This window comes from Syngnathus scovelli, chromosome 3 (assembly GCF_024217435.2).
Source record: "Syngnathus scovelli strain Florida chromosome 3, RoL_Ssco_1.2, whole genome shotgun sequence".
Classification (NCBI taxonomy): Eukaryota; Metazoa; Chordata; class Actinopteri; order Syngnathiformes; family Syngnathidae; genus Syngnathus; species Syngnathus scovelli.
In genome coordinates this window covers 3,158,646-3,181,625 of record NC_090849.1, presented here as the reverse complement: position 1 = coordinate 3,181,625, position 22,980 = coordinate 3,158,646, and the positions used below count along the sequence as shown (strand labels likewise).

General features: G+C 47.6%; 1 protein-coding gene across 15 annotated transcripts in view; it reads right to left on the bottom strand.

Annotated features, from left to right (window-relative positions):
- Positions 1-22,980, bottom strand: part of rad17 (RAD17 checkpoint clamp loader component) — a 183,008-nt gene that overhangs the window by 47,504 nt on the left and 112,524 nt on the right. For 10 of the 15 annotated variants that reach the window (XM_068650073.1, XM_049762340.1, XM_049762346.1 and 7 more), the window contains 2 exons: positions 4,862-4,919; positions 1,177-2,214 (listed from right to left, as the gene is read on the bottom strand). In XM_068650073.1, the coding sequence (XP_068506174.1) occupies positions 2,034-2,214; positions 4,862-4,919 (239 nt within the window). In that variant the 3' untranslated portion in view covers positions 1,177-2,033. Of the gene's footprint in view, positions 1-1,176; positions 2,215-4,861; positions 4,920-22,980 lie in introns of those variants that run through there. The other 5 variants (XR_011086589.1, XR_011086588.1, XM_068650069.1 and 2 more) reach the window with 2 other exon arrangements.

Here is a 22,980-nt window from a genome sequence, read left to right as displayed (position 1 = left end):
TCCTTGCTTTACTCCCTACTAAAAGTACAAACCTTTTCTGCAATAACCTTTACATGTCATTTCTAGTACTTCACACAAACACTACATCCATCTGCTCCTGGTTTGGCCCCCCGGTCTAAATTTAGAACCAAATTCGGCCTGCCAGTCAAAAAGTTTGCCCACCCCTGCACTAGCCAATGAGCCCCCTGTAAACAACCAAGTTTCTCAAACTATCTCCTATAAAATGATCGGAACAGAATACAGTTCGATCTAACACATTGGTACTGCTTACTTATGTTTCCCTTGCATATCGATCCGTAAATTTACTCGAAACATTAACGGAGTAGCCTATTTTGAGACGAAATAGCCTCGTGCGTATAGCAGCTATCATTATAGCTTTAGCCACCCGCAAACTCCCATGAGCCTCAGCTCGCAGACTCCGATGAGCCTCAGCAAAGTCTCGTGGCAGCCCCATGTAAGCAATCCCATTTCTCAAACACTCTCCCATAAAAGTGATCGGAACCGACTAAAGACTGATTTAACACATTGGTGCTAAATAATGTAATCTATTTATAATTCCATTGGATATTGATCCGTAAACGTACTCAAAAACATTAACGGAACAGCCTGTTTTGAAATGAAATAGCCTTGCGGGTGCAACAGCTATTCAGTGACGCCCCCTGACCACGGTTGCCGTAATGGTGGGAAGCGATGCGACCTTGTAATTTACTAGTCGTACTAAAACGTACTGAAACATTTTGGCAGAGCGCTGTGTACAACCAGTATGGATCAACAAATTCATCAATTGATCCATATACGTATAAGGCACTCTGCATTATAAGGCGCACTGTTTTTTTGAATAAATTTTCAGGTTTTAAGTGCGCCTAATAGTGCGGAAAATACGGTATTCATTTAATCACGGGCTACTATTGCATCTACTGCAGATCTAGTCTCTCTTTGTTTGGCGTTTTTGTCATGCCTGATGTTTATACTGCCTATTTGTTTGTGTATTTAATTATTTATTCATAATATTTTGCATGTTTTACAAGTTACATAACTATTGCATATCTGCATCTCTCTCTCCCTCTCTACCTACCAAACATTTGTTTAAAAGTTTCACCTTGATGAGTAAATATTGAAATAAAGGGTGTGGGTGTGATGGTGAGCGAAACAAAGAACAGTATGTCAACAATGAACAAGGTTTCAAATGTTCTTTTTTTTCTGAAATGTTTATTCATATCATTAATTCAAGTGCAATTGAGGGAACCTAGCTAAATAAAATCTCTTGCTAGAAAGGTATAACAAGAAATTACATGAAAAAAAGTTGCTTCTCTAGAACCGGCACCAAATAAAGAAAATGCTGTGTTTCAACTAGAAACACAAAAGGTTGGCTTATACTTGGTTAGTGTGTCTGATAATGTAACATAAACCTGTGAAACATTTCCTACCCAGTCCAACTTAAAATAATAATCACATACATGAACGCAATACTCCTACAACTGTTCAGTTCCGAATCATGAACTCAGTTGGGGGCAAAATTAACAGTAAACTGATTAAATTAATTTAAGCTATCCTAGTATTTATGGGGTGAATATAATGTGAGTCATTTCAGTGTCAGAAAGCATGTTGGCTGTGAAACCTATTCCATAAACTACAGCACTTGAATTACTGCATAATTGGTAGATGCATGCACAACAATAGCAACAGATGAGGTGAATTTATTGCTAACAACGTGGATAATGTGGATTTGCAATGTTGCAGGACTTTTAACCTTGAAGGAACATGAAGGACAATAAGTCAGGAAATATGAAGAAACGTATCTTTAAAGCTGCTCTGTTCCAAGATAACAATATAGATGTTATAGAAAATAAATATTGTCCTCTTCCAAAATAAAGGGCTATTTCTTTGAAGCCCTTAATTTAAATGACGGTAAACTGTTTATTTCGTATTAAGCTAAGACCACAATGAATTTCTGTCCTTGAGCTGCCTAAACTCTTAGCTTAATAACAAAAACAAATACCAGAAATGCATATTATAGTCAGTGTGGATGTGTGTTAATCACTGTTATATTCTTCAATCATCATAGTCTTCTCATTTTCCGTGACACTGGTTGTTGGGTACTGCGGATGATTGGCTGATAGACACTCCACCGATCCTTTCTGTACATCCTTAATGTCCTCCAGACTATCAATTTTTAGATGGACTTCTTGGTCTGTTAAGGCCTCCAGTTTTAAACTGCACAAGCACACAAAATAAATTGATGAAAAAACAAACACCACGGGTCCCACTAGACAAATGGTTTGTGATATGCCATATTTCTTAAAACAATTGTCTGGAAAGTTTGTTTACTCTGCTGCAGAGAGTACCACGCTTTTTGGAGGAACTGTTTATTTGCACGAATAATTGTGTAAGACGGGCGGAGCTAACCACACTGAAGTTAGTTGACTGGTCATTGGAGTGAGTAACTTGAATGTGTAGCTCTTTTCTTTTGTTTCTTTTGACATGTATTGAACAATATTGGGAAAAAAAAACAAAAGGGAACGTGCTTCAATCAAAAAGGGGAATGAACACAAAAGCATATGACAAAAAAAAATTGTAGGTGTCAGTAGGACAACAGAGTAATCTGATTAAAAAAAATTAAAAATTAGTTGACAATTAATAAATATTCATCCGGCGTCTCGGGAGGGGTAAGCAGTGCAACATCAACACTGTTTACAGTGGGGATGGCGTGCTGCTGACCTCGTCTTGGGACGTCGTGAGTCGGTGGGGAGAATACTTTGAAGACCTCAATTCCACCGACATGCCTTCCATTGTGGAAACAGGGCCTGGAGACTCTGAGGCGGGCTCTCCAATCTCTGGGGTTGAAGTCACTGAGGTAGTTAAAAAACTCCTTAGTGGCAAGGCCCCGGGGGTGGATGAGATCCGCCCAGAGTTCTTAAGGGCTCTGGATGTTGTGGGGCTGTCATGGCTGACACACCTCTACAACATTGCGTGGACATCGGGGACAGTACCTCTGGATTGGCAGACTAGGGTGGTGGTTCCCCTCTTTAAGAAGGGGGACCGGAGGGTGTGTTCCAATTACAGGGGAATCACACTCCTCAGCCTCCCTGGTAAGGTCTATTCAGGGGTGCTGGAGAGGAGGGTCCGTCGGGAGGTCGAACCTCGGATTCAGGAGGAGCAGTGTGGCTTTCGTCCTGGCCGTGGAACAGTGGACCAGCTCTACACCCTCAGCAGGATCCTCGAGGGTGCGCGGGAGTTCGCCCAACCAGTCCACATGTGTTTCGTGGACTTGGAGAAGGCGTTCGATCGTGTCCCTCGGGAGGTTCTGTGGAGGGTGCTTCGGGAGTACGGGGTGCCGAGCCAACTGATAAGGGCGGTTCGGTACCTGTATTACCGATGCCACAGTTTGGTCCCCATTTCTGGCAGTAAGTCGGATTCGTTCCCAGTGAGGGTTGGACTCCGCCAAGGCTACCCTTCGTCACCGATTCTGTTCATAACTTTTATGGACAGAATTTCTAGACGCAGCCGAGTCGTTGAGGGGTTCCGGTTTGGGGACCTCAGCATCGCGTCTCTGCTTTTTGCAGACGACATGGTGCTATTGGCTTCTTCAGGCCGTGATCTCCAGCTCTCACTGGAGTGGTTCGCAGCCGAGAGTGAAGCGGTCGGGATGAGGGTCAGCACCTCCAACTCCGAGTCCATGATCCTCGATCGGAGAAGGGTGGGATGCCCTCTCCAGATTGGGGATGAGATCCTGCCCCAAGTGGAGGAGTTTAAGTATCTTGGGGTCTTGTTCACGAGTGAGGGGAGGATGGAGCGTGAGATCGACAGGCGGATCGGTGCAGCGTCGGCAGTAATGCGGACTCTGTACCGGTCCATTGTGGTAAAGAGAGAGTTGAGCCAAAAGGCAAAGCTTTCAATTTACCGGTCGATTTACGCTCCTACCCTCACCTATGGTCACGAGCTATGGGTCGTGACCGAAAGAACGAGATCCCGGATACAAGCGGCCGAAATGAGTTTTCTCCGCAGGATGTCCGGGCTCTCCCTTAGAGATAGGGTGAGAAGCTCGGTCATCCGGGAGAGACTCGGAGTAGCGTTACTCCTCCACGTTGAGAGGAGCCAGATGAGGTGGCTCGGGCATCTCATCCGGATGCCTCCTGGACGCCTCCCTGGGGAGGTGTTCCGGGCATGTCCCACCGGTAGGAGACCCCGGGGACGACCCAGGACGCGCTGGAGAGACTATGTCTCTCAGCTGGCCTGGGAACGCCTTGGGGTCCCCCGGGATGAGCTGGATGAAGTGGCTGGGGAGAGGGAAGTCTGGGAGTCCCTCCTGAAGCTGCTGCCCCCGTGACCTGACCCCGGATAAGCGGAAGAAGATGGATGGATGGATGGATGGATGGATGGATGGATGGATGGATGGATGGATGGATGGATGGATGGATGGATGGATGGATGGATAATTAATCATTGTAAATTGTGCTCCATGTTAGGCAAACTTATCAGATGCGAACAGGAATTGTCATGAAAAAGTTTCTAAAAACAGCATGCCTTCAGTCATGGAGTGGGACCAGCAGGAAACTACCAGGTAAACACTAACAGTAAATAACAAGTTCCCCTCAGTAGCTGATCCCATATGCCATGATCAGTCAGTTATTTGTACATGAATATGTCCTTGTACACTATAAAGTTGCCAGTAATACTCATAATAATATACTATATATGTACAGACCATACACCTTGTAGATGTGGACAAATACAGGAGGTATTTTTCTGCAGAATTTCTAGCTCTAACCAGACTGCTTTTGCAAGGGCTTACTTATTAAATCATGGTGATTCAAAGGGTACACCTACACCAGGCTAAAAATAGATAGAATGGGAACTGTACCGTACAGGGAACCTCTTCATTGGCATGTGCCCCACATCTTGGATAAATGTTATCTCATCTGAAAAAAATAAAACATTATCTATCAACAAACATGGTTCTTGCAATATAACAACAATGAAAAAAGTTGTTTGTTTCTGGAGAAAATTAAGTTAGATATATGTTGTATGTCAATCATCTTTTATCCGTTTTCTTTTATCAGCCACACTTTAGCAATAGAGTGAGAAACTCGGTAATCTGGCAGTGACTCAGAGTCAAGTCAGACGAGGAGACAAATGATGGCTTGGACAGTCTACAGTTATATGCAAAAGTTTGGGCACCCCTGATCATTTTCAAGATTTTCCTTTATAAATCATTGGTTGTTCAGATCAGCAATTTCAGTTAAATATATCATATAGCAGACAAACAGTGGTATTTGAGAATTGAAATGAACTTTATAGGATTTACAGAAAGTGTGCAATCATTACTTGAACAAAAGTAGCCAGGTGCATAAATTTGGGCACCACAACAGAAAAATCCTCCTTTTGTAGAAATAACAGCCAGAACATTGTACTTGTTCCTCTGGATGAATGCCTTAGCAGAATTTGAGCAGTGTTTGGGGTCGTTGTCTTTTTGAGGTATCCAGTCCCTGCGCAACTTGAACTTTGTCACTGATTCAGATTCTTTGCAAGGATGTGCTGATACTGACTTGAATCCATGCGTCCTTAAACTTTAACAAGATTGTCAGTACCTGTACTGGCCACGCAGCCCCCACAGCATGATGGAACCGCCAACAAATTTGACTGTGGGTTGCAAGAAATGCTGTGTTCTTCTTTGTCCATGCATACCGCCCCTTGTTATGTCCAAATAACTCAATTTTAGTTTCATCAGTCCACAGCACCTTATTCCAAAATGAAGCTGGCTTGTCCAAATGTGCTTTAGCATACCTCAAGCAACTCTGTGGCATGTGCGCAGAAAAGGCTTCTGCAGCATTATTCTCCCATACAGCATCTCCTTGTACAAAGTCCGCTGAATAGTTGAACGATGCACAGTGTCACCATCTGCACTAAGACCATTTTGTTGGGCTTTGGAGCTGCTCTGTGGGTTGACCTTGACTGTTCTCACCATCCTTCGCCTCTGCTTATCTGATTTTTCTTGGCCTGCCACTCTGGGCCTTAACTAGAACTGTGCCTGTGGTCTTCCATTTCCTCACAGTGCAAACTGACAGCTAAAATCTCTGAGCTAGCTTTTTGTATCCTTCCCCTAAACTATGACATTGAACAATCTTTGTTTTCAGGTCATTCGTCAGTTGTTTTGAGGCTCCCATGTTGCCACTCTTCAGAGAAGATACAAAGAGGAGAACAACTTGCAACTGGCCACCTTAAATACCTGTAACTGGAGATGTTTTATATAGAAGAATGGTCAAAATACCTTCAACCAGAATCCAGACTCTAATTGGAAGCTAAAGGAAGCGTTTAGACCCTGTTATTTCTGCAAAAGGAGGATTTTTCTGTTGGGGTGCCCAAATGTATGCACCTGCCTACTTTTGTTCAAGCAATGTTTGCACACTTTCTGTAAATCCTATAAACTTTATTTCACTTCTCAAATATTACTGTGTTTGTCTGCTATATGATCTTTTCCACTTAATTTCCTTCTTTTCTCCTTTGTCTTTCTCTCTCTTTGTCCATATGGTGATGTTGGTGCCTTCTACCGCACCTCAGCATGTGCAGATCGCTTCAGATCGGATATTTTTTTTTCCCTGGGAGCCGGGCTGCGAACATTGGTCGGGACCGGCGTGACTCAACGACGGTCATCCTTCTCATCTGGCCGATGCTGACCAGGTCCCTCGCCTTGGCCTTGCAGCCGTGACCCCTGTGGAAGGTCCACTCCCTAGTGCTCTTCGGAACCAACGACCGTCACCGTGCCAGCCTCATGGTGACCATCTGCACGTGCCCCGACTGGGTGCCCAGGACGCTGCTCACACGCTTGCCTGTTTTGTAATGTTTTACCGACTCTCGACCACGGTCCATTGGGCGCCGTTGAACTTGACTGCCCTTACACCTGTTTATGGAGCCCGTAGAGGCTATTTTGTGTGTTTTGTGGTGTTCTTTGGTATTGAGGAGGGCTGGTTGGCCGCTGTTACTTTTTTCCTTTGTCTTGTTGCTTTGCTTTGGTGGCTTTTAACTTTCGCACTTACTGGCTTTTTTTTGTGGCCATTAAGGAGCCTATTGAGTTGCGCTCATGTCATCTGTGTGTTTTATATATACCCGCTCTGTGGTATAAATACTCCTGGGAAAATCTTGAAAATGATCAGGGGTGCCCAAAGTTTTGCATAGGACTGTAGTTATGATGCATCCTGAATGTCTCCCTGTTGTGGTGTTTCTTGCATGTCCTACCACCAGCAGGGCCCGGGGACAAACGAGGACACGCTAGAGACGTTCACACTGCAGCTCAATAACAATTTGTTTTGCCTATCAAAGTCAGCTTTATTGTCAATTTCTCCACATGCCAAAGACACACAAAGAAACCGAAATTTCGTTCCCCCCTATCCCACGGTGACAAGACATGGCCCACAATAGACAATCAAGTAAAACAAGTAAACAACAGCGTGCTGAATAAATAATGAATAAATAACACAACAAATAAGTAAGAGGAGCAAAAAGGAGCAAGTGAGCGTACAGCAGACATTCTAGAAAAATAGCCCAACAGTGCCGCACGCTACACAGAAGGGGGTAGCGAGTTCAGGGTCCTAACAGCCTGGAGAAAGAAGCTGTTGGCGAGTCTGGTGGTGCGGGAGCGCAGGCTCCTGTACCTCTTCCCAGAGGGCAGAAGGTCAAACAAAGAGTGAGCCGGGTGACTCACATCACTCGCAATCGAGGTTGCCTTGCGGGAGAGATGGGAGGTGTAAATGTCCTTCAGGGAGGGGAGCAAAGCACCAATAATCTTACCAGCCGTATTCACTATGCGCTGCAGGGCCTTCAAGTTCTGTTCAGTGCAGTTACCACCCCAGACAGCGATGCAACTGGTGAGGACGCTCTCAATGGTGCCACGGTAGAATGTAGACAGGACTGCCTGAGGAGCACATGCACGCCTGAGCTTCCGCAGGAAGTACAGGCGGCGCTGAGCTTTCTTTGCCAGTGACGCGGTGTTTGCGGACCAGGAGAGGTCCTCACTGATGTGCACCCCCAGGAACTTGGTGTAGCTCACCCTCTCCACCACAGCACCGTCGATGATCAGCGGCAGGTGTTTTGGTGTGACCCTTCCGGAAGTCAACAACGATTTCCTTGGTCTTGTTTACGTTCAGCAGGAGGTTGTTGTCCCTGCACCACGTGGTCAGAAGGTCAACTTCCGACCTGTACCGAGTCTCGTCGCCCTTCGTGATGAGACCCACCAGAGTCGTGTTGTCAGCAAACTTCACTATGCGGTTGTCGCTGTAGGTCGCAGTGCAGTCATGCGTCAGCAGGGTGAAGAGCAATGGACTGAGCACGCAGCCCTGGGGGGCCCCCGTGCTCAGCGTGATGCTGGCGGAGATTTTGTTGCCAACACGCACCACCTGAGGCCTCTGACAGAGGAAGTCCAGCAGCCAGTTGCAGAGGGAGGTACTGAGGCCCAGCTCGTCGAGTTTGCAGATGAGTCGCTGCGGCACAATGGTGTTGAAGGCAGAGCTGAAGTCCACAAACAGCAACCTCACATATGAGTCCTTTCTCTCCAGGTGGGTGAAGCCCGAGTGGAGGGCAGAGCAGATGGCATCCTCAGAGGACCGTTTGGCGCGGTACGCAAACTGGAAAGGGTCAATGGTGGGGGGGGGGGAGAACGGATTTGATGTGCTCCATGACAAGCCGCTCAAAGCACTTCATGATGATGGGCGTCATTGAAGCAGGACGGTGCAGGTTTCTTCGGCACAGGAACGATGGTAGCAGCCTTGAAACACGAGGGGACGATGGCCTGCTGCAGGGAAACGTTAAAGATGTCCGTGAAGACACCCGACAGCTCCCCAGCGCAGTCCTTCAGCGCTCGACCTGGGATGTTGTCAGGGCCCGCCGCCTTACGGGTGTCAATAGCGGCAAGCGCCCTCCTCACTCCGTCGGCAGAGAGGCGCAGGGGCTGCTCGTGTGGGGGGGGGGAGTGGTCTTCAGCGGGCAAGTGCTGTTCTGGGCGTCGAAGCGAGCGAAGAAGCGGTTTAGATCATTCAGCAGACGGACGTCGCCCTCACAGCTCCTCGGCGCGGGCTTGTAGTCCGTGATGGTCTAAATGCCCTGCCAAAGGCTACGTGCGTCCTTGCTGTCCTTGAAGTGGGTGGAGACCTTGCACGAAAACGCCTTTTTCGCTTCTTTGATGCCTCGGGACAGGTCGGCCCTCGCTGTCCTCAAACCAGGCTCATCCCCCGCTCTGAAAGCCTTGTCCCTGGCCCTCAGCAGTCTGAGGACAGCCCCTGTCAGCCACGGCTTCCAGTTCGCGCGAGTGACAACGGATTTTGAGCAAGTCACATCATCGATGCACTTCGTGATGTAAGAGGAAACAGAGTCAGTATACTCCTCTATGTCCGTCCGATCGTTGTAGGTGGCTGCCTGCTTAAACAAGTCCCAGTCAGTGGTGTCGAAGCAGTCACGAAGTGCATCGGAGGCACCCTCAGGCCACACCCGAACCCGCCTCCGAACCGGCCTGGACGCCTTTACCAATTGTCTGTATGCGGTCAAAAGCAAAACGGTGAGACGGTCAGAAAACCCAAGATGGGGGAGGGGGGTGGCTTTGAAAGCTCCCTTATGCGCAGAGTAGACTAGGTCCAGGAAGCTGTCTCCACGTGTCGGAAAGGTAACATGCTGGTGAAGCCTCGGGAAAACAGACTTCAGGTTGGCATGATTAAAGTCTCCAGCGAAGATGGTGAAACCGTCAGGGTGCGCTGTCTGCTGTTCACTGACAGCCTGGTACAGTTCACCAAGCGCCGCGATCCTGTCACCTTCGATGTTGGAAGGCGGGATGTATACCGCGACTAGCAGAATCGCGGTAAATTCCCTCGGCAGGTAAAAAGGACGGCACTTGATGATCACAAACTCCGCAAGTGGCGAGCAGTGCTTACATACCACCACAGAGTCCCGGCACCATTCTTCTCGGATGTAGACGCATATTCCACCTCCTCGCGACTTTCCCCCTCGTACAATGGCACGGTCCGCCCGATAGCACGCTAGCCACTCCAGATGCACGGCAGAGTCCGGAATGTTGTCAGTCAACCAGGTCTCGGTGAACACGAGCATGTGTATATGTGGTCTGCATCAGATTGTTTTTATAGGCATCTTAGATAAGATTAAGTTTTTGTGGATTATGGTGGCACCATATGGACAAAAAGCGGTAGTGTTTTGCATGAAGTCGACCACATTTCCTATGAGTGCCAGCGCTCAGTGCCGTGAAATCCTGAGCTCTTGCTCACCTGCAGTTGGACTTAATTACTTTTCTGTTTCCATGAGTGGTTGTGTGATGGATGAATAGTACTGGTATGTTGACAATTATTGCGTTTCAACAATACTGTATATTGATGTTAAAATAAAAGTTTATTTTTGGTTTTGTTTCATATTCCATTGTACAACCCCCTTCGACCACTACTCATCAGCGACTGACGGGCTGATGAGTTTAGAGTCCCTTGACACAGAGGTGTGCATTTAGTTTTCCTGGGCATCCCGTTTTGCTGAAGAAGGTGGGAGAAAGTTGTCATCCGATCCTGCTTGCCGCTTAATTGTAATTGGGAGATGCAGAGGAGACATTTCTCCAAGTACGGCGATTGTGTCGAAGGAGAAAGCCAGCGGCCCAACAAAAGACCACAGGAATTCCAGCTTTGAGTTTCTGTTTTTGGCAAGTGACCCCTCCGTGAGTCGTCACCTTATCGTGGTGGAGGGGTTTGCATGCCTCTATGATCCTAGGAGCCATGTTGTCTGGGGTTTCATGCCCCTGGTAGGGTCACCCATGGTAAACGGGTCCTAGGTAAGGAGCCAGACAAAGCATGGCTCACACAAGCCCCTTATGAAGAAAAACATAAATGGATTTCGTTTTCCCTCGCCTGGACGTGGGTCACCGGGGCCCCTCTCAGGAGCCAGGCCTGGAGGCGGGGCTCAAAGGCGAGCGTCTGGTGGCCGGGCCTTCGCCCATGGGGCCCGGCCGGGCACAGCACGAAAAGGAAACATGGGTCCCCCTTCCCATGGGCTCACAACCTGTGGAAGGGGCCAAAGGGGTCGGGTGCATTGTGTCGGCTGGGAGGCGGCCAAAGCCAGGGACCTTGGCGGTCCGATCCCCGGATGCAGAAACTGGCTCTTGGAACATGGACTGTCACCTCTCTGGCTGGAAAGGAGCCCGAGCTGATGTGTGAGGCAGAAAAGTTCCGACTAGACATAGTCGGACTTGCCTCCACAGTTTGGGTTCCAGTACAAGCCCTCTTGAGAGGGGCTGAACTCTCTTCCACTCTGAAGTTGCCCACAGTGAGAGGCGTCGAGCAGGTGTGGGTATGTGTGTGCGCCTGCACACTGGGGTTCACCCCGGTGAACGAGAGGGTAGCCTCCCTCCGCCTTCGGGTGATGGGACGGGTCCTGACTGTTGTTTGTGTCTATGCACCAAACGGCAGCTCAGAGTACCCATTCTTCTTGGGGTCCCTGGAAGAAGTGCTGGAGAGCGCTCCTTCCGGGGACTCTATCATTCTACTGGGTGACTTCAATGCTCACGTGGGATTTTCCATAATGAACACCATGTTCAAACATAAGTGTGTGTGTCCATGTGTGCACTTGGCACCAGGACACCCTAGGCCGCAGTTCGATAATCGACTTTGTAGTCGTGTCATCGGATTTGCGGCCGCATGTTTTGGACACTCGGGCCAAGAGAGGGGCGGAGCTGTCAACTGATCACCACCTGGTGGTGGGTTGGCTCCGATGGTGGGGGAAGATGCCGGTCCGACCTGGCAGACCCAAACGCTCTGTGAGGGTCTGCTGGGAACGTCTGTCAAAATCCCCTGTCAGGAAGCGCTTCAACTCCCACCTCCCGCAGAGTTTTTCCCACGTCCCGGGGGAGGCGGGTGACATTGAGTCCGAGTGGACCATGTTCCGCACCTCCATTGTTGAGGCGGCGAACAGGAGCTGTGGCCGTAAAATCGTTGGTGCCTGTCGTTGCGGCAATCCCGAACCCGCTGGTGGACACCGGCGGTAAGGGATACCCTCAAGCTGAAGAAGGGGTCCTAGCGGGCCGTTTTGGCTGCCTCCGGGGTAGCTGACAGGTACCAGATGGCGAAGTGGAACGCGGCGTCGGCAGTTGCTGAGGCAAAAACCCAGGCGTGGGAGTAATTTGGCGAGGCCACGGAGAATGACTTCCGGACGGCTTTGAGGAAATTCTGGTCGACCATCCGGCGTCTCAGGAGGGGAAAGCAGTGCAACGTCAACACTGTTTACAGTGGGGATGGTGTGCTGCTGACCTCGACTCGAGACGTCGTGAGTCGGTGGGGAGAATACTTCGAAGACCTCCTCAATTCCACCTACACGCCTTCCATTGTGGAAGCAGGGCCTGGAGACTCTGAGGCGGACTCTTCAATTTCTGGGGTCGAAGTCACTGAGGTAGTTAAAAAACTCTTCGGTGGCAAGGCCCCGGGGGTGGACGAGATTCGACCGGAGTTCTTAAAGGCTCTGGATGTTGTGGGGCTGTCATGGCTGACACACCTCTACAACATTGCGTGGACATCGGGGACAGTGCCTCTGGATTGGCAGACTAGGGTGGTGGTTCGCCTCTTTAAGAAGGGGGACCGGAGGGGAGGGTGTGTTCCAATTACAGAGGAATCACACTCCTCAGCCTCCCTGGTAAGGTCTATTCAGGGGTGCTGGAGAGGAGGGTCCATCGGGAGGTCGAACCACGGATTCAGGAGGAGCAGTGTGGCTTTCGTCCAGGCCGTGGAACAGTGGACCAGCTCTACACCCTTGGCAGAACCCTTGAGGGTGCATGGGAGTTCGCCCAACCAGTCCACATGTGTTTTGTGGACTTGAAGGCGTTCAACCGTGTCCCTTGGGAGGTTCTGTGGAGGGTGCTTCGGGAGTACGGGGTACCGGGCTAACTGATAAGGGCGGTTCGGTCCCTGTATTACCGATGCCACAGTTTGGTTGGAGTCGGATTCGTTCCCAGTGAGGGTTGGACTCCGCCAAGGCTGCCCTTCGTCACCGATTCTGTTCATAATTTTAAGGACAGAATTTCTAGGCGCAGCCGAGGCATTGAAGGGGTCCGGTTTGGGGACCTCAGCATCGCGTCTCTGCTTTTTACAGACGACGTGGTGCTGTTGGCTTCTTCAGGCCGTGATCATCAGCTCTCACTAGAGCGGATCGCAGATGAGTGTTAAACGGTCAGGATGAGGGTTAGCACCTCCAAATCGGATTCCATGGTCCTCGGTCGGAAAAGGGTGGAATGCCCTCTCCGGATCCGGGATGAGATCCTGCCCCAAGTGGAGGAGTTCAAGTATCTTGTGGTCTTGTTCACGAGTGAGGGGAGGATGGAGCGCGAGATTGACAGGCGGATCGGTGCAGCGTCGGCAGTAATGCGGACTCTGTACCGGTCCATCGTGGTGAAGAGAGAGCTGAGCCAAAAGGCAAAGCTCTCAATTTACCGGTCGATTTACACTCCTACCCTCACCTATGGTCATGAGCTATGGGTCGTGACCGAAAGAACAAGATCCCGGATACAAGCGGCCGAAATGAGTTTCCTCCGCAAGGTGTCTGGGCTCTCCCTTAGAGATAGTGTGAGAAGCTCGGTCATCCGGGAGAGACTCGGAGTAGAGTCACTACTCCTCCACGTCAAGAGGAGCCAGTTGAGGTGGCTCGGGCATCTCATCAGGATGCCTCCTGGACGCCTCCCTGGGGAGGTGTTCTGGGCATGTCCCACCGGTAGGGGACCCAGGCGCGCTGGAGAGACTGTCTCTCAGCTGCTCAACTGATATGTTCATTCCTAATCCTGTCACGCCCAAAAATGTGGAACTTTGCAAACTTTAGTAAAATGCCCACCTTTGTTGGTGATAAGTTTGTGCATGTGTAAGTGTGTTCGAACGTAGAGCAAATTACACAGACATTGGCCGAACCAAACAAAAAGAAGATGAGTTGTTTGAAGACTTTAGACACAGAATAGAAAGAGTGTTCAAAGCCAATAGTGGCTTGGAGCATGGAACTGATGTTTATGACCAACAACTCAAAAATGCTCTACATGCAAATTCGCGACCAGCAATCCAAACCTGGATCACTAAACATATGATAACTTTCCCGACATCTACCTTGCCACAGTTCATTCATCATGCAATACACGCCGAAAAAGTTGTCAATTCAAAAAGAGCAAAAGAGAAGGGGAAAACAGACACCGTGTTTTTTGTTGAAGGAGGGCAGTCTAAAGTGTTCTATCAAAATAAGACCTTCGAACCACGCCTAGGGGGGCGTGGTCGTAACAAATTCCATGGCAAAGGTAGCGGGGGTACAGTCGTGATCCTCCCAATTATGGAACAAATGACCAGCCCGCTTCAGGTCAGTCAAAACGGTACAATGCTCAACCTCCTATTTGCTGGTCATGTGGGAAGACAGGCCATATAGCAAGAAACTGCCCAGGTAATTACAAGGGCGGGAGTAGACCTCCCTTATGACTAGACAACGATCAAAATACAGTTGGAACAACTGTCTTGTCAACAGCTCCCCCTGTTGATGTAGATTTGAACATTCAAGATTTGTTGATGAACAATATTGAGAAGCCAGTGATAACTCTAAATGGGACTCCAATAACCTTTTTGTGTGACTCAGGGGCATGTGCAACCGCATGTCGTGACATACCTGCAGGTGTGCAAAAAAACGGTAAATCCTTTTGGGTGAGAGCAGCAAATGGGCTGGCAACCCCAGTTCCCCAGTCTCGACCAGTTTGGATACGGGACCCGGAAGGGGGAAGTTGTTGCATTCCCGTTTTGCTGATGCCCAGTTGCCCTATTAATTTGCTAGGTAGAGATGCTCTCACTGCCCTTGGGCTTTCCCTTGTGTCTCTTGACGGTCAAATTGTTGTCAAAAGGCGACACCAGTTACAGATTTTTGGTCAATTTCACTGCTACTATTTTTATTCATTGGATTTGGCTGATGCAGAAGTGATGGAATTTGGTTCCCCTCTTTTGGCCCGTGTGGCCACTCTTTTGCACTGCCCTGAACAGGCAATGGAAGCCGATAAACTATACATAACTATGTGGCATAAAGACACACCTGGTCCTGATCACAACTACGAGAACATGCTTGAGGCTGCTACACCTGCCACTTTGACGGCATCTTTCCTTCTGCATGATGGTGAAAGCCGTGCTTGTGTAGTTATACAAACGGCTCCCCCTGCTGTTCAGAGGTTGCACATGTCTCCCACTCCGCTCCACATCTCTCTCTCTACAGGCCTCACACCGCAGCGTGGCAAAGTTTGGGATTTATGGCTGGTGATGCCTTGGCAGCTTCTGACTGGACTCAGGTTAATCCTGACTCCTTTTATAGTCCTTCCACCAAGCTTTTCAAACAAAATATGACTCGAGACTTGTCATTCATTAGTGGAATCCACGCTGATCCTGGTGTTGAGCAAACACCCTCATTTTGAGATTTTGTGTTGATGTCAGATGACGAGCACATCCTCGCCGAGGTCGCAAGTCATCTTTGGTCTGCGGGTCCTTCTGACGTTGGTTTAGTGAAAGGTGCGCTTCCTGTTGTCATAAGACCTAAAACTGAATACCGCCCTTGTGTGAGGCAATATCCTTTAAAATCTGATGCCTTACAGGGGATCGCACCTGTTATTTCTGATTTATTAAAAGCGGGTGTCATTGTTCCTTGCCCGGATTCTCCTTGCAATACTCCAATTATCCCTGTGAAGAAGGCACCCCCTTCTGTGGGGTGGAGAATGGTGCAAGACTTGCAAGCTGTAAACAATGCTGTTATTCAGAGAGCGCCTTGTGTCCCTGACCCGCATACCTTATTGAATTCATTGACAACCTGATGCGAAATTCTTCACAGTGATTGACATTAGCAATGCTTTTTTTCTCTGTCCCTATTGCAGAAGAAAGTCAGTTTTGGTTTGCATTTACATATGCTGGCTCAAGGTACACCTTTACGAGGTTACCACAAGGGTATTGTGAAAGCCCGACAATTTACTCACAGGTGATGGCAGCCAGCATGGCTAAATTTGTCCCGCCAATGGGAAGTCAAATCTTGCTCTATGTTGATGACATTTTGATAGCATCTCCTGATTTTGCCTCTTGCCAGAAAGACACGCTTGCAATGCTGCATCACTTGGCAAGTGAAGGCCACAAGGTCAGCAAGAACAAGCTTCAGCTGTGGTCCACTGAAATTAAGTATCTAGGCCACAATCTAAGTTCCCAAGGTCGATCCATAGTTGAGAGCAGAAAAGCCTCTATTTTACAAGCTCCTAAGCCACTAACAAAGAAGCAAATGATGTCTTTTTTGGGTCTCACAGGTTATTGTAGAAGCTGGATACTGGATTATGCCCAAATTGTTGCTCCTCTGTCCAGATTGATGTATGTGGAAGACATCTCAATGTCCACTCACTTACAATGGACTCCTGAAGCTGAGGATGCTTTTGTTTTGATCAAGCAGACTTTGGTCTCCAGCTCCACTCTAGCCTTGCCCAACTATGAAAAGGTATTTGTACAAACTGTTGACTGCAAAGGTCATTACATGACCTCCGTTTTGCTCCAATCACATGGCTCGAAGTTGCGACCTATTGCTTTTTATTCCTCTAAACTGGACAGTGTTGCATGTGCTCTCCCTCCATGCGTGAGGGCCGTGGTGGCGGCCTCCATGGCTGTGGAGAGCAGTGCTGGTGTTGTGTTGTTTCATCCTTTGACGCTGAAGGTTCCTCATGCTGTCTCAGCTCTTCTGCTACAGACTAATATGACCTTTCTGTCGCCTGCGCGTCATCTTTCTTGCATGGCTACGTTGCTGTCTCAGCCGCATCTGACCATTGAGAGATGCACGACACTCAATCCTGCCACTCTCATTCCCCTTCCTGACGACGGCGAATTCCATGATTGTGTCGATGTTGCCCAACAAATTGCAAAGGCTCGGCCTGATTTGGAAGATACGCCTCTGCCAGATGGTCATGTGTTTTTTGTTGATGGGTCTTCTAAGAAAAATGAATCTGGTGTGACCCTTACTGGGTATGCCATTGTTACTGCCGACGTGGTTTTGGAGGCTGCTAAACTGCCATCCAATATGTCTGCACAGGCCGCTGAGCTCATTGCTTTGACTGGGGCCTGCAATTTGTTTGCAAACAAATCCGTCACTATCTGGACTGATAGTCAGTATGCTTTTGCTACAGTGCACGTGTTTACTCAGCAGTGGAGCAACCGTGGCATGATAACTTCTGCAGGGAAGCCCGTCACCCATGCCACATTACTGACTCAACTTTTGGACGCTGTCCAGCTACCTTTAAAGGTAGCGGTTTGCAAGTGTGGTGCTCAAACTGCGAGCTCTGATCCTGTTTCTCTCGGTAATGCTTTTGCTGACAAATCCGCTAAGGCCGCTGCAGAGGGCCTGCTCCATGTCCTCTCGTCTCTCACAGCTCATTATTCGATGTCACACCTGATGTGTTGCTTGACATGCAGTCTCAGAGCCCCTCCCAGGAACGGCTCTCTTGGGAAAAACGGGGTGCAACTAAAAACACTGCTGGTCTTTTTGTGTGACCTTTGGGCAAACCTGTCTTGCCTCGTAACTTGTTCAAATGGGCTGCTATTTCGAGTCATAGAGTCACCCATGTCTCGACGGGGGTATGGTGAAACAAGTTGAAGCTATTTATACAACATACGGCTTTGCAGCTTTTTCACAACAATTTTGCAGAGCGTGTTTGATCTGTGCTAAACATAACCCACAAGGCAATTTAAGACCTCAGAGAGGGAAATTCCCGACTCCATTGTATCCGTTTCAGACAATACATATGGATTATATCCAATTACATAAATGTGAAGGGAAAGAATATTGTTTGGTCATAATAGACGCATTTTCTAAATGGGTAGAAACATTTCCTACCAAACATGCTGATGCACTCACAGTGGCAAAAGCCTTATGCAAAGACATCATTCCAAGATACGGTATTCCAGAAACAATTTACAGCGACAATGGTCCACATTTTGTAAATCAAATAGTGCATAACATTGGGAGAATGTTCCACATAAATCTAAAGAACCATTGTTCCTACAGTCCACAGTCAGCTGGCCTTGTTGAACGATTTAACGCGACTATAAAAAACAGATTAAAGAAATGTATGGAAGAAACCAAACGGCCATGGACTCAGTGCTTAGACCTGGTCAAAATGTACATACTCCCTAGGCTAACTCCCTATGAAACTATGTTTGGAAGGCCTTACAGGCTTCCTCAGTTCAAGAACACATGGGAGATCCCAGAGGAAGCCACGTTAGCTGATTACATGAGAAAAATGTTGGAACGTCAAAAGAATCTAACCAATAACACTGATGATGAACCCATTTCTCCGCAGGAAGACCCCAAAGTGGTACCGGGAGACTGGGTTTTGATCAAGAGTATCAAGAGGAAGAATTGGCATTCACCCAAGTGGGAAGGTCCCTTTTTGGTACTACTCACGACACCTAATGCTTTGAAAATAACCGAACGCAACACGTGGATTCATTTATCTCATTGTAAAAAGGTGATCTCTGCAGACCCAACCTAAGTACGGAAGGTGAGCAAAGTCTGGTAATAGTGCCTGATCCTGGTGCCAAGATCCAGGGTTGACACGAAAGCTAGCAGAAGCCAATTTCCAAGACACCAACCCGAAGCTCAGGGTGCTGACTCTGAGGAGATCCAAAAACATGAGCATTAGAGAGTCATTTGGTGAGTACTTTAATCGGGCTGTGGCCTGCGCAAAGTCTGCCATGTGTTTTTGGTTGCTTTTCCTGGTTTGTGTTACCATTGTATTTTTTTCGGGGTTATTTTATTTGGAGGGATAGAGTACCATGAGCCTCAAACATTCTTCTCTCAGGCAACTACCAACGCTAATTCTAATCGATATGGCTCATGGGGAGAAATTGCTAGACATAAGCGCGACACTAAATCCCCTTTTCATCAGGTTGTTTGTATTCCAGAAACCGCACCCTTGTCACCACACAAATGCGGGAGTATTGGCCCTCTGGTTCCAGTGAAGAGGCTGTGTTCTTTGCTAAACGAGTTGTTAGGGTTTTCAGGTTAGTTTGATCCTATGATTATGTTGGAATGTAACCTGTAATACTTAAACTCGGTTGTCCTGTCTTAATAAAAGTAGTAGAACAAAGTGACTAGCTGCAGAGGAAGCAATCAAAGTTGTTTAGTTCACACAACATCGTGAAGGACCCCCTGCTGTGCTTTGATCAGCCAGGGGCTTCGGCCATTTGTCTACTCTGACCCCCACTCTCACCCCCACTCTGTTCCTCCTAATAAATATGCCCTTGCAGGAAGGAGACCTTTCAGATTTCATTCCTGTAGCGAGTGATCTCTCCACCTGCAGGTGTCTAAAAGAACTTGCCTTGTCTCTGTGTGGTTCTTGCAAAATAAGTTGGAGTGAGCAAATCTCTAACATTTTGGTGCCGAAACCCGGGACCCTCATACCCATCATCTGGCTGACGGAGGACGACGCGCTGTACACCGTCGACGGGCCAGCGTCCACTAGCCGGACCTGGTAAAGAAAGACCTGGGAAGGAAATTCTTCGCTGGGCCAGCATCTTAGGTCTGCCTTCGTCTGACAGAGGTGGATTGACGGGACAAGGCAGTGCAACGAACCAGGGGACAAGTAAGTTAAAGGCTTGAAATTGTGTTGTGTTGTTAAACGCGTAACACATAGAGGTGCACGGGAGATAGCTTGGGTTCAAGTCCCAGTGGAAGAAACAGGCTAAGAAAGGCAGAGCTTCTTTTTCGTTCATCGAAGAAGTGTGTAGACTCTTCTTTGTCTGTTTTTCCGAGCTGAGGGATCTGGCTTGGGTTAAAGTCCCAGTGGAAGGAACGTGCTAAGAAACACGGAGCTTCTTTTTTGTTAATCAAAGAAGGGCGTAGATTTTTCTTTGTATGTTTTTCCAAGCCAAAGAATAGCTTGGGTTCAAGTCCCAGTGGAAGAAACGGGCTAAGAAAAACAGAGCTTCTTTTTCTTAATTGAAGAAGGGCGTAGATTTTTTCTTTTGTCCGTTTTTCCAAAGCTGTTTGGGAGGGTTTTACACCCATCCCTGGATAGGCCTAAAAAAGCGCTGGAGTTTGTGTGATTGAGTGTGTGACTGGTAGGATAAATTGACTAAGAAGCAGTTCTAGCATTGATCCACGGCAATAATACAGGCTAGTAATTTGTTGAAAGGTCAATTTAAACCTGCATTGAGGATCCTCAAAGACATAATTAAATAAATAAGTAATAAATAAGTAATAATAATAATAATATTTTTGAGAAAATAAATTGTATAACCTAAAATTACTAGAATTAAGATGTGAAATAAAAACGGTAAATCTCTACCTCTTGACGGAGATGAGAAGTACATGGCGAGTAGATTTCTTAATTGCATGCAATATATGCCGAAGTGGAAGAAAAAGTATGGAGTAGAAGGGAAGTTGAGAGTTGAAGTGTGGAAGATAGTAGTTGATGTTTTAGAAGAGAGTATGGATAAAAAGAAAAATGGACTGAAAAAGAAAAGAAAAGAAAGAGAATTGGATTGTGCTAAAGTGTGGTTGAAAGCTTCACAAGAGAGAAAAGAACAAATCCAAAAGACAAAAGATAGAAAGATGAAAGGTGGTGAGGCTGAGACTATGTTTGTCAGGCCGGAAGACAATGAGGCCGGAGTGCGCAGGCGCACTGCCGCGGCCACGGCTCCCGCCGACGCTGAAGGCGCAGCTCGAGCAGAGGAGCAAGAGGGGCCTTCCGCTCGTACACAAAACTTGTATCCAAGCTTAACAAACCTGCAGCCCCCCCCCCCATATAACAGCAAAAGAAGTCAGGGTCACATTACTAGAAGTCCTGTACAAACAAGAAGTTTGACCACTGCTGCTAGATTTTCTCAAAATTTGGACAAGGTTGATGTGTGCCCAATGATACAGGTGCCAAACCCTAATGTAGGGGAAGGCCAACTCCCACATACATATGTTTTCCGGCCATGGACTTTGGAAGAGGCAAGAAGAGCAGTTGAAGGGGTTACCCCTGTTGCTGAAGACCCAGCTATATGGGCAGAGGACATGGCTGGAATTATACATTCCTATAGACTGAATGGACATGAGGCAGGAGAAGCTGCAATGTCCTCCTTGGGAAAAGACTGGGCAAAGGTTAGGGGAAATTATACAGGTAGAAATAATCAAGGGCCTTTTCCCTATCCCGTTGAGGGAAATCAATTGGGAGGGGAGTATGCAGCACAATGGAATGGTCTTGTGCAAAGAGTGCGAACTATATTTCAAAGACGAGCGAATTATGGTCATTTGGCAGGAATAAAACAGAAGCCTGGCGAAGATACTGATGATTTTCGTTTGAGATTTGAAAAAGAATTCAGGGTGCATAGTGGCATCCCATTCAATGATACAGCTGAGAGTGCTTATCAACAACAGCTTAAAAATGCGCTCCTCACTAATTTCCGCCCTGAAATAGGCAACTGGGTGAGGAAACATTTGGTGGAAGTGGATGTTGCAAGTGTGACAACAACTATGCAATGGGCCAGACATGCTGAAAAAGTGATCAAAAAAGGCAAAAGTTCTGATGTATTTCATCTAGATAATGATGATGATGAACTAGATGAAGATACAACAGTCTTCTTCCAAGGGTCCCAGCTAGGCAGAGGGAGAGGTAGAGGCCAACAAGGTCACAGGCCGCCGTATAAATCAAAACCCCCATCAGATACAAACTGTTGGAACTGTGGGAAACGAGGACACTTTGCAAGGGAGTGTCGTTCTGCAAAACAATATCAATCAAAGGGTGCAGGGAGGGGCAGAGGAAAGGCCAAATTCTCAGCATGACTAGACCCCCCCCCCCCCCCTTTGACCCCTGGTGCTCCTATAGAGGAAGAAATAGTAGATGTCCATACAGCGTGGGACATTCTGAGTACATTAAAAGAAAAACCATATGTTACTCTAAACATTGGAGGCAGTGATGTCGAGTTTTTGTGTGATACTGGGGCTTGTAAAACCGTGATAAAAACTAAAGTCCCAAATCTAAAGGCCTCCCAAAATACTATTTGGGTGAAATCTGCTGATGGGCAGGTACACAAGGAGAGTATCTCTAATCCAGTTGAAGTGAGAGATAAGGAAACTGGAAGCATGGCTTCAGTTTCGATTGTCCTATCCCCAAAATGTCCCATAAACCTGTTGGGACGAGATCTGATGACTCGGTTGGGAATTGCAATAATTCCAGTAAAGGATGGCATGCGAGCATGTAGAGTGAGAGATGTGGACTCATATGCTGCACAAGCAGGTGAACAGATTTGCTGCTCCTATGCCATCCCTCCTGAACGAAATCCTAAACTCCCAAGCAGATTGCTGGGTGAAGCTCGAAAACAATTGTCCCAACCTGAATCAGAAATGACTGGTACTGAATTACATGTCACCATGAATATTCTCACTGATCCACAAGATGACTATATTGGAAGTTTTCTCAGCGACACAGAAGTAACTTTAACAATCACTGCTCTGTACACTGATCGCAGGTCATTTGCGGCTGCCGCTGTACTCCTGCCCGCTCCTCAGAAAGATAGATACAAATTGTCGGCTGTACCCCACATCTCATTGTTTAAACCTCACAGTATAACGTGGGCAGATGTGGGTTCCCGAATTAAACTTGCTGGATCTGTGACTGATTATGAGGACAAAGGTGATGGGTGGAGCTACAGTACCAGTTGTGACGTGTGGAAGCAAACAGTGTGTGAAGTGGCTGTAGGCAGAGCAGGCGCTTGTGCGCTTCCCTGACTAGTTGACATTTGTTTGAGTGAAAAGGAGGAGGGGGAATTGGCTGGGCTTCCTGAAAAACTGTGGACCAAGGGCCCATCTGATGTAGGTCTTTTACGATCCATTTCCCCAGTACAGATCAAACCAAGATCAGAGTGGCGTCCGAGAGTTAAGCAATATCCTTTAAAACAGGAGGCAATAAATGGGATTGCCCCTGTTATAAATGATCTTTTGGCA